Genomic DNA, 12,727 nt, shown 5'->3' with positions numbered 1-12,727 from the left:
TTTATATCTAAATACCTGCAAATAAATGCTATTTTATCTAGCTCTTACATGTGTTCAAAGCTAAAGTCTGAAAACTCTGATTTCAGCACACTACTACTAGTCTGAGTATGCACCCATAATGATCAAACAGGATTTGTTTCAAAGAGTTTTTACATCTTTTTGTCCTTAGAATTTTGAAACTGACAAATAATTTTCAAATCCATTGCAAACACCTGACTCACAAGCCTTAGAAAGACTTTAATTAGTCAAGCTTTCACTATAAAAGTAACAAATGCAGTAGCACTATGTTCATCTAGTCTGGTTCTGAAGCATGAATATTAAATATGTATTTTCCAACAACCTCAGAACTACAGAATGGAAAAATATTTTTGTGGAAGTCAAAACAGAGAAATAAGTATTTCACCTGTAAATTTCTGGAGTAATGAATTAATAATTATATATTAACCAAAGCAGCAGAAAAAAATGTCATTTTAGCAAGTCTATTTCCTTCCATTCTCTCCCCTTTAATCCTCCCTCTGGTAACACATAGTATCATTTGGTCAATGAAATACCATCTAATTCAAATTAACTTTTCTAAATTTATATGTACAGAAAGAGTGGACCAAGTAACCCTCAACACCTGTATGAGCTTGTTTTCCACATTCTGCTCCCCATCATCACGGTAAACTTCCAGACTTGTGAATATTTCACCAGGGTCAAAATTTACAGGTTGCCAGATCTGTGTGCAAGTTAGGTTCAGAAAAAAAACTATACAAAGAAAGTACCTGCTGCCTCCAGTAAGGCTTCTAGTCTTGCTTGTGTTTCTGGATCCACAGTTCTCAAGTCTGTACCTTCTGCAGCACTTGATAAGAATAACTCCGATGTGGTTTTCAGTACTGGGTTATCAAGATCTTCTTGGTCCAAAATAAATGATTCAACCTGTTTGTCAAGTTAGAAAAATAATTTTACCATTTTTGAAGTTTTATACTAGATCTAAAATATTAGAAAAAACACAAAATAATTTAACTGTACTATCACAATCATATTTTAACTGTATGGATTATAGGACACAACCGTAAAAATCATCTGGTCAACTCACTGAAAATGTAGTTAAAACCACAAAAGAAAAAACTCTACATGAAAAACTGTTTTTTGTAAAAATTACAATTAACAAGATCTTAAACTACAGCAAGGGCAACTCAGATTAAATATTGAAAAAATGTTATGCATGTTTGGACCGTTAATCACCAAAACAGACTGCCACAAGAGGCTGTAGCACCTTTATCACCAGAAGTCTGTCTATCTTGTTATTAAAAAAAGCCATCAGTAATGGCTTTGGTACAGCTGAACCTATCTGAGGTTTGGTTTCCCAAGATGCCTTTCAGTTCTATTTTAAAATTAAATTCAACTAATGTAGCACAAAGATTTTGTTTGTTTTGAGTAGAAACACAATAGTTGACTAAAATTCAAAGCCAAAACATGTGTTTCCAAGCTGGCACTTAGTGTTACCCCGGTTCATTAATGTTTTCTAGACAAGAACAGATAGAGTAGAACAATTCAGCAAGCAGGTATTCCAACTGAGCAGCAATAATGCCGTCCCACTAGTGGCCCACATGATCTCCAAATACAAGCTCATGGAATTACTCAACATAACACACTGTAGTTTTATGACAGCTTGCCAGAGTAAACAAGGAGGATACCTGACTCATACTCTAATGAGAGCAGAACATTTCAGAATCTGTCCTAAGTTCAGACATAATTTCCTCTATTTTCAGTAATATTTTAAGATAAAACCACTATTTCATAATTAGGCATTATCTGTTCAACACTATCAGTGCCTTAAATATGCCGTATAAATAAGACATGCTCATTATACAAACATTGCTGCCCTTTCCCACTTCATGCCCCAGTGTCATCTTCCTTTCTCTGTTTTCCCCTAATACTTCCCCCCATCTTTCTCCCACCAGCAGTAAACTATCATCATATTCAGCCCTATCACACAACACCCCACAACTCCTTAAGGGATAGTTTATATTTCAAAAAAAATCAAATCAGGCCATCTGCAAACCCATTAAGTGCCCCATTGTGTGAAGAATGTTAACATGAGCCTGGAGAGCTACATAAAGCACTGCTATTCAACAGCAACTTGTGTTAATTTCTTCCCCTTTTTGATACACGTAAGTGTTCTCTAATACTATTCCAGTTTGTCCAAGCCAATCCGCGGGTGGCCAGTAAAATGCAGTGTTAACATATGAATACAATGGGCATCAGGGAGAAAGAATGGGTTTTAGGAACACAGAACATGAGTTCCACATCTCAGTGGATACGCATGATATTGGCTAGCTTTCAGGTACTGTATCTTATGTGCCAAGGCACAAATATTAACGCTAAGACAGCAGACTATGATTTAGGGGCTGAAGAAGCAAGATTTCTAGATTAGTGCAGACAACGGTCCTAAAATAAGAGAACTGTCACTACAAGAAAGAGCGAAGCATTAAAGAAGCAGAAAATTAGTGACCTAAACCAGCGATACACATTTTTACTACAAAACTCACAACTACTACAAACTTATTTAAAACTCACACCAAAATGTATCCCTACAGTAAGATTCACCTCTGCAGAACTCAAGCTCTGATGCAAAACTGACTTCTGGAAAAATTCACCCTTATCTACAGGAGTACTTCAGGGGTTTTTTTTCCTCCCTCAAGATTACACGAGGCACTTTGCCTCACCAATATATTACAAACATTATTCCTATTGCAACAATGTTTATGTGACCTGGTGACCAGTAGAAAATCCCACTGTATGCATAAGTGACTATTCTTATGTATAGTTGAGAACTACATACAAGAAATTTTATTACATGCTAATAGCCTTTTTTTTTTCTTTTTCAATTACAACACTAAATTTAACAGCAGTCCTCCCTTTTGAAGACATACCAAAAGGGGTAAAAATGCTACCCACCACTGAAGCAACTGCACTTATGAACAACAAATAATGAAGAAACAAAGCGCCTTCTTGCAAGCCTTAACTTTCAGCCTCAGGAAAAGCATGACAACACCCAAAGGTAAGTACATCAGCCTTGCATCAGCCTTCCAGAAGCTTCCCACTGCAAGTTTTAAAACTTCATTTTTTGACACTTCATAAAAAGATATGGATCATTTTCTCCTCAACTGCTGCCACCCCAAGTTCATTTGTATATATTTATAGGACATAACCTACAACAACACACGTCTTGAACATAAATCAGTGTTAATTCACCATTCACAAATACTCTATCAACTTGTGAAGAATTCTCTCTCCCCGCAATAGAAAGTAGATTTTGCTTACAGGAACCTCTAAAAAAGTTTGTCTTTTTAACACTGATTATTAACACTACTTATTAAAGCAAATTACAGACACAGCTTTTACTTAGGGTACAAGCTAGGTAGTACTGGTGCAGTCTGTTCTTTTCACCATTCTTTTTAACTCCTACTGCCTTTTGCCTTTCAGCTCTTCTTTAGGTTTGCAACTGTACTTCCAGACACCTCACACATTTAAAGTCTCACACAAAAATCTTGCTTCATATACAGTATTTTCATCTTATTTTTGTATCACAGCAAGAAAAGGCAGCTGCTTTCATTATTTCTGCACATGTTGAGTATGAATTTTTAGGTTTTGTTTTGATTTTTAGTAAGAGCTTAATAACATACCCACAATACAAATATAATTTGAGTTTGAAAATACTGAAAATCCATATGCAAAATGTTAAAATAGCTGTACCATTGCCAGTCTCCCAGAACAAGTTTCAATGCATTTTCAAGTCAGAACATCTGACCCTTCTGTAAATTGATGCAGTTTCTCACACACTAAGATAAGGCTAGAGAGGATTAACAGTTGGATACCTTATCACTAATAGCAGAGTAAGAAATTACCTAACCAACCAGATGTCTCTTGTGAATTGAAGTGACCTGCAATGATCACAATAATTAAAAAAAAAAAACCCACCAAAACCCAAAAAACAAACTACCCCAAACATGTCAAACAAATTCTGTTTAAACAAAAAATAAACTTCAAAAAACCAAAACAAAAGCCATCAGATTACGTGTCAGCATTCCTGGAAGACTTAATACACTGCTCACGTTGCAAAATTTAGGCACTCTGCTCTATCCTAATCAGATCTGTAGCAAAGCGATAGAGTAACCAGTCACTGTGCTATTTTTGGATTATTTTGCGAGCTGCTTTGGGCAGTTAATAAGCATCTTACTTGGTAAGGCTCATTAGGAACACATGGATTCAAGACATTATTCTAACTGCCAAACCAACTGCAAGTAGGAGTAATTCCCAATCAAAAACCAAAAAAGCTGCTAGGTGCACGGGACCTGAGGACAGGGTGCTGAACATCAGCCTCCTTAACTACACCATCGTGTTTTACACTCATCCACAGCAACGATGGACCTTTCCTGAAGTTCTGCCAAGGACTGTAGCAGCCTCACAGCTCTGCAGATCCAGTTACACCACTGGTTCCTCCCTCCAAAGCAGCTACATTCACAGCTATTTGGACACAACTACATCAGTATTTATATGTTAATACCACGATTGAGTTTACCTCAGGTCAGGGGTATGTAAAGCCAACTTTGCAAGTACTAACATCACAACTAACACTAGCAATTCTTGCAAGACGGGCAATGACATACAGGGTGTGGAAACACATTTCTAATACTAAGTCTAAACTGATCCTTCCTATGTTGCATTACTGCAAAAAAAGTACTTTTCCCAGAATAGCCTGGGCCTGCTCACAAACAGCCCGTTACTGACAGGCTACAGACGATGGAAAAAGCTTCCTACTGTAGCTGTACCAGCACCATTCTCTCCTCCTACTGCAGGCAAGGGCAGCAGCAGACGCTGCTCATTCTACCTTCTCCTTCCATTTGTGCCAAACTAGTACTTCTGGGAAGACTATCTTCACAAAAAAGTGTTGATAGGAAAGTGAAAGCTGCTATTAAATCATTTCCTTGAACTTGCATTTTCCAGATACACCCCCAGCTATGAACACTTTTCTGGGGTAACAATACTCTTTGCTCTGTGTTTGTGAAACATCTACAAAAAAGAGGACCCGAGCCCTTGACTGGGACTGCTGAACTCCTATTTATTATGCAAATAAACGACTACCTGATTTTCTCTTTTGTGTTAGGTAACCCTTCCTAATTATTTCTATAGCAATTCAATTTGGACTTAGGTCTAAATACATCTGAATATATGCAGAGGGACTTTGGCTTCCTTAAGGATAATACAGGCCTGTAGATCAGGCTGAAAGTTCATGCCTACGAAGTTGAAATAGATCATCTACATTTAACTGTTTTAATTCCATAATTAACAAGATGTGCAATGCTGTATTAGGATCACAGTACAAAGATACTGTGGTTTTGTCTGATAAACCCAACTTCTAACAGTTTATGTTGTCATGTTTTTTATCACACTGAATGCTAGTATCTGATTACTTGTAATCCTGCTCTAAAAGTTTGGGGAATACTGAGAGGACATCAGATACCATAGCACTAAGTTAAGACTGAAAATGAGTTTGTATTTCAAATTTTACATCAAACCCCTTTAAATTCCACATATAAAGAATGTCAGCTTCAAAACTATTAAAAATAATCATTCCAAGGAGAACATAAAGTGACGGACTTTGTCATTGATATGGCACTCTTAGGAGCTTCCTGTGGCAAGTGCACCACTACACCCCTGGAGTAGACTCTTCACACCAGCAAAAGGCCTGGCTTCGGTTTACCTTAAGATGTACTTTTCAACATTGCCCTCCCCCAACCCAGTCATGCCAGTCAAACATGTTTGCACCTACTTAAGGTATCCTCCTGGCATTACTATTTCAGTTTCAAGAGATGGGGTAAAGGAAGAGGGAAAACCACACACAAATGCAGGTATTTTCACAAAACCTTTCAGTGAGATCTCGGTACACTGGCTTTTCTTGGCACTTCAAAGCTAGAGAAAGAAAAGAAACATTTCAGAGAAGCACTTCAGAGTCAGTACATAGGAACCATATACAATCAATGTAAATAATAACTCAGGCATAATTTATGACATAAGACTATACCCACTCTGTTAGGCTTGAACTGTAATTTCTGAAGACAGTTTCTTCAATAAAAAGTTTCAGCCCAAGAAGACAGAAACCACTAAGATCTGTGAATTGCCAAGAGATTATCTTCCAGCGCTGGCCCTACAGATCTTCTGATTACAAAGCATCTGAACAACCCAGGGGAGTTACAGGGTGCTTGGGGACACTCCCACCTCAATAGAGAAAGCATAAAGTATCTGAAGCATCATTTCCAGTCACTGTTCATCTTGTGGCAAGTCAGGCAGCTAGCAGAGGCTCTCATGTGTTGATTTAACACATCAAAAAGGGAGAAAACCTGGCAGCAGGGGGAAGAAAATAATTTTCTACCACTTTACTGAATTTCATGGACTTACAAAGGGGTCTGCTAAGCTGGAACATTATTCTTCTGGGAATAGCAAGCCATTAGATCAGCTCAGCTCCCTGCGAGGCTACAAACCCAACTGACTGCCTGCCCCCCACATTTAAGCAGAGCTGTTAGTACTTGCACACTGCCTTAGCTTCACAGTCTACAACAGTTTTGTAGGCAGTAAATTAGACTGGGAGGGTGGGGGAGAGAAGGGGTGCAAATCTATTTAGCTCTAATTACAACAGGAAGTTGACTAACTTGAGGCAGGATTATCTAAAGGACAGCCTTTATTCCAATATATATTAAGCAATTATCAGATAGTGAAACAAGCAGGTATAGGATCTCGGTCATACTAAGTTCATTTCAGAACACGGGTTCATTTTGCAAATGCTGCTATAGATACAGTGTAAATCAAGATGGACACAATTATATGCTTTGTCACTGAAGACAAGGAAAGTGTCTTTCACACACACAGTGTGGTCCAGAAGTCTGACATTCATGTATAAAATTGTGCCGTATGTTCTTGATGCATTAGCACACACTTAAACTGATCTCAGCATTAACTTAAGCTGACTAAAACGATGGGCGAGACAACTAGCTAGGAGAGAGGCCTGAAATTTGTATGGCAGCTCCTCTCTGCTCAGTCTGGCCCCATCAAAGTATCTCAAGCCTGGCACCCAAAGTCACTAGCCAATTCTCAAAATTATGGCTAGTATTTGAAACATGCAGATAAAACAATATATCAGAATTAATGTTTTATGGTACTATTCTTCCATGCCAGAGATTGTTGATCCTGGGTTTTCCATTTTCTTGCACTAATACTAAACGCATAAGCGGGTATTCATGAGCAAGTGCCTGTCAAATGGTTCATGTAAATTTAACCACTTACCTAATTTCTCTCTTAAGTAATCAACCGACACTAGATATCCTTACGCCAATTTAAGTAGTTTTGAATACTACAAACTACACCTTAACATATGCCTCTGGACAGAGCTGTCTGATTTATGGTTCTTCCACAAACAAGAAATCTCCAATTTATTTTTATTAAAACACTGTTCCACAACAATAAGCCCAAGATATAACTGCACCCCCAGATAACCCTCCAAAAAAACTGAGGCTGACAACATTAAAAAGTTTCTCTGTATAGCAGAAAAGAAAGCGTTACTCAATTCAGTCACTACTGAAAAAAAAAAAAAGCCTGTTAAAAACAGCCAGCAGCCACCACATATTCAATGTCTGATAAACAAAAATAATTATGACTAAGTTTTCCTGATGTACAAGAGAATCTTTTGCAGCAAGGAGCTGCCATTTACAGAACTGGAACTGACAACTGAAGTAAATCAAGTGCCTGTTCTTGACATACAGTCTTCATACTGAAGAAAACCATTGAATGGAGACCAGTAAACCTTACCAAAATAAGCATCACTTACACTAAGCACGCCTTATTTTCATGTATTCTGCCTCAGTCCACTCTAAATCATGTTTTCAGTGCTCTATCTTGTCCACGTGCTTTAAGATTTCCATCCTGCCCCCTGTTTTTTCCATCTAATAATCCTGCAGAAACAGCCTCTCTTCTTCTCTCACCTCAAACCAAGAAACAGCAGGTGTAGCTCAATATTCTGATTTATTGGAATATAAAACAGTATTGTTGCATCATTTTAGCCAGGGCTTTCAGGGTGAGATCCTTGCTCAAGCGTTAAATCCCAAGCATTAAAAAAAAGTAAAGGAAACTTTGAAACAGAAGATGAACAAATGCATTTGTTTGTTGATGTAAAAGCACACATCCATCCAAGATGGCAAGTATTCTAAGCCACCTTCTTGGGAATGACCTTTTAAGATTTCTTGTCAATCCAAAGGGACACCGTGCTCAAAAAAATCATACAAGTGGATCCAATGAATGTAGCCCAGTCTACTAATTCAATAATCTGTTCCCAGGACAACCTATATGTTTCAGACAGAGAGGAGTCTCAACATTTAAAGTGACTAATTAAGTTATCTAGAGGCTTATACCAAACTGAAAATCATACTGGGTTTTCTACTATTCTCAGAGCTGAGGCTAGTGGTAGCTATTTTTTCAAGGCCTGTATAAACAGGTTTGTGTGTGCTCTAATACTGCAAAACCAGCAAAAAACATAATGTAACTTCTGATCCATCAGTCAGCCATTTAAAAGAAACTGTGAGAATGAATAAGACAGCAGAGATCCCTATCTAAAATACGATCCACTGAAACCTCAAGATGTAGCAGTAAAAGGGCTTTAAAATATAACTATTTTAGAAAAACAATTAAAAGGTGTACATTTATTTAACGTATTGAGTTTACCCTAACAAATGCTAAATGTTAAGCATCCACTTCATAGACTCTCTTTTTCCCTGGCTACCTTGTCACACTGCAGATGAACACATGCTCTGAACAGGTGATGCTCTGAAGCCACCATGATTGAGGAACATGGCTTGGAAGTAGACCATTCAGCCCTGAAAGCTGATCTCCTATTTTCCCTTGGTTTGAAATAAGACTGATTTACTACCTGCCCACCACATGACACCATTAGTTTTATTCATGATTTTGGAAAGGGAAGAGTTCAGCAGGGTCAGGGATTTTAATTAGTTAATGAGTAATCTCTTATGTTTTACTGAAGGCAAATGAGAATAACTTACAGACCTAGCTGAAACTTAACACCCATGAAATGTTAAAACAACCACAGAGGTGCTTTTCAGTTGGCCCACTGTTCATCAGCCAGTAAAACATCCATTTTTTTTTTATTTGACAGACAGGGAATAATCTTTCCTGCAGGACAGATACACTGTTAGGTAGCTTTCAAAACCTCCCCTGGTCAGAAGAGCCAGCCACACACTTTCCTCCTCACCACCAGTATTCTGACAAACACAACAGAGTAACTCAACCATGAGTAGCCCTTCTCAGTCTAGGACACTTTTCCTTCAGATTCTGGGATGCTTTAGAAGAGCTAAAGATTAAAAGAAGTTTGAAAAAAAAAAAAAATCTGCATGACTCCCTCTTTAAAAAGACAAAAATGAGTAAGTGGTCTCATCCCATGAAAAGCAATTAAGTAACAGGATCCAGCACAGGGCAAATTCTTGTATTTACGTTTCATGGTAGTGTTTTCTATATGCATTTGAACAGACGATGCACAATACTGCAAAAATTGAGAACGTTTCCTAGTATTTTAGAAAACTTTCAAATAATTAATGTTACCTAAGGAAATAAGTTGCAAAAGAGTAAAAGGAAGACATTATCCTCTGATATGATGCACTTCCATAAATTTCACTTGCTCAGCATTCCTCCAAAAATATGCAAAATGAAACCTCTGCACCTTCACAAAAACCAGAGAGCTAGTTGTCAGGGGTGGGGAGGGGTGGGGGCCACGGGACAGGGTTGGGGGACCAGGACAGAAACTATCTATTGATGAGGTATACCAAAAGGTTAGAGCTCAGACAAGGATATCATCCTAACTAAATGAACCCTTAAATTCAAATATTAATTCACCTGTACCCATTTTTCCCCTTATTCAGAGGCAGCATAGTTTTATAACATAGACTGCAGTAACAAGGTTGCTACAAAAAACAGGATACATATAATTTGAAAGTTAAACTAATCTTCAGTTTATCATAGAAGACCAAGGTCCTATCAGGTATCAATGAGAAAGTTTCTATTTAAGATAACCCCTGAGGCCAGACACTTTTCAAAAACTTCCTAAGTTTACAAAAGTACTTGAACAAATTACTGATTTCTGAAGTTTTACTTACAGTACCCCACTCCTCACATGGACATTCCCATCAGGGAGATAAGCTTTACATGAGGACTTCAGATGGTATTTGCATGGTCTACATGAGCTGCTGTTAGGAAAGAAAGCATCCACAGAAGGAAAATGAAAGCACCCTACTGAAGACTGAGGCTTCAGAGCTTAACTTATACACCGAGTTCTGCAAATAGTCCTCAAACAAGATACAGAAGTTATTTTTCTTGCTTCATTAAGTTTTAAGTGGGAAACAAATCCAAGAAAGGTTCCTTTTTTCATATAAATCAGACTCGACTCACTTTTAAATCTGAGAGTCACTTTTACCCCCAACAACAGCTTAATACTTCCAAGGTATCTTCAGATATGTTACAAGAACTCAAAATGACCCACAATCAAAGCTATGCAGCCTCCTCACCTGCAGGGTCTAAACCCCAGTTTTGAACTCCTTCAGCAAGGATCTCAATTCAACAATGTCGCTGCTCCCAGTTTTAAAGGCCAGGCCACACAGGTGCACAGAAAAAGGAGTGCCTTTATATTCCCCTTTCCTCCACACCCACCCTTCTTTTAGGTGAATGTCACAGGGATGGTTTGAGCTCTAAGCACAGAACAATGCTGCAAGAGCATCATCCAGCTGCCCTTACAGCTGTATTTCAAGATCCTCTGAGATGAGGACAGAGGAGAGCATCCCAATACCAAGCCCACAGGGAAGCAGCTGGGTAGCCCCAATTTAAATCAGAACACAAGAACTCATTATTTACCAGCTGTAGTCTTGCCTTGCATTAATGCTCAAACAAACCCTTCCCCACCTCCACAATGTAACTAGTTGACTGGTGAAGCCTACATGCAAATTTGTAACTAAATATAGATGTTCTGCTAAATTTGGTAAATCTCTCCTCACCAAGGTGTTGCACTGCATATTTATATAATTACACAGTAGTATTTCACATCTTTACTTTCTATACTTATCATTAGAAAACAGTTGCTGACATTTATTTTAGGTCATGTACTCAACTGGGTCAAGCTGCACTGAAGGGAAAGTAGAGTTCTGTGAGCAACTTTAGAAATCAGTTCATTTTAAAGTGTTACTGAATAGTGAGTATTAACCATAACTAGACAGATTGTTTCTGGCTACCACAGGCCAGACTTTCAAAGTTACTGACATACTTACCAAGATTTTTCCAAGAATTAGATGCTTAATCAGGCTGGGCATGAATGAACACCGTACTAAACAGCTCTTTGCATCCTTAAGCATCATCTCAATACTTCTGGAAACCTGAACCCCTTATCCCTCAATGTTTTCTAATCAGTGAATAATTCTTGAAGAAAATGTTCCATTTTGTTCCACCTCTTTCTTCCTCAACTTTGAAAGCACCAGTCAAAATAAGAAAAACATCAACTGCTAAACTGAAATTTTTTTTCAGAGAAAAGACTTTTCTGCCTAATATTATATACCTTAATTTGCATCAACTTTTTGAATTTCTATTCCTTATGGTCAAGAAAATGCTGCCATTTACATTATTTCAAAGATAATACAGGAAACTAAAATGTATAAGTGTTAAAGTCAGAAGTCAAAGACATATCGTGTATACCATTTAAGAAGCAGTGCCATGTTAAGAAGGTTCACTGACATAGCAATGACTTTAATAGCTTACATTGCCAATTTAAAACAAACTGCCTAAGTATTTACTCTGAATTCAAAACCCAGTTCAATAATTAAGAGACCTCAGATTTGTGGGGAAAAAAAAAAAAATTAAAAAAATTTAGGAAGCCCCAGACAAATCTCCATGTACTGAACTGATCTGGAGTGCATGCCACTTGGCTATTAATTCTACTCATTGTAGGAGTTAGGTTATGTCTGATTTTTAATTACGCTTTATGTAAATATCCCCAGAGGCTTATGCAATAGGTACAGGCTTAAGTAAGGCAAGCTGGTGGAGGCAGGCAGCCTGCTCTAGAGAGGGAAGCTGAGAGCTGAACCGACTCCATAGCCAAGGGGTGGGTGAGCTCCAGTTGGCATTGAAGGCCTCCAAACCCCTGAATTGCAGAATACAAGAGACTTTCTACATTTATATGCTCACCGCCAAAAGCCACTTACTGAACTGAGCTCCAAGGTCCTCTGGTACTTTTGTCAGCACAGCTGGCTTCTCCTACTTCATTTACAACAGATCAGCAAACCACACAATCCTGTGAGCACTAACACTGCCATATTTTTATCACTTGCTTCTACTCTGTATTTCTACAGCCCAGTTTTCCGCCATGACAGTTTTTGATAAGAACCTGCATGCTCTGTGGCCAGAAGCCCTCAACCACCAAGGACCCTATGGACTTCACATACATGCACTATTAATCACTGCCCTGGCAGCACGCCTTCACCTTGATCTACAGGCTTCACAACTAGTATGGAGGAGGCTGTTTAATACTCATGCCTTTGGCACCACTTTAAGTACCAGCAAAATTCACAAGGAGTGGTAGTAATATACTTAAAATTACATCAAAATCTCACTCTAAACAAGTTGCAGGCTGCATCCAAACCCT

At 38.2% G+C, this 12,727-nt stretch overlaps 1 protein-coding gene across 1 annotated transcript in view; it reads right to left on the bottom strand.

Annotated features, from left to right (window-relative positions):
* Positions 1-12,727, bottom strand: part of ANKHD1 (ankyrin repeat and KH domain containing 1) — a 117,697-nt gene that overhangs the window by 101,456 nt on the left and 3,514 nt on the right. The window contains exon 2 of the mRNA XM_075715769.1: positions 765-918. Coding sequence (XP_075571884.1) covers positions 765-918 — 154 coding nt within the window. The remainder of the gene's footprint in view (positions 1-764; positions 919-12,727) is intronic.

Source organism: Pelecanus crispus, chromosome 8 (assembly GCF_030463565.1).
Source record: "Pelecanus crispus isolate bPelCri1 chromosome 8, bPelCri1.pri, whole genome shotgun sequence".
In the NCBI taxonomy this organism is placed as follows: Eukaryota; Metazoa; Chordata; class Aves; order Pelecaniformes; family Pelecanidae; genus Pelecanus; species Pelecanus crispus.
The sequence above is the reverse complement of the archived record's forward strand: the minus strand, read 5'-3'. Positions and strand labels throughout refer to the sequence as shown.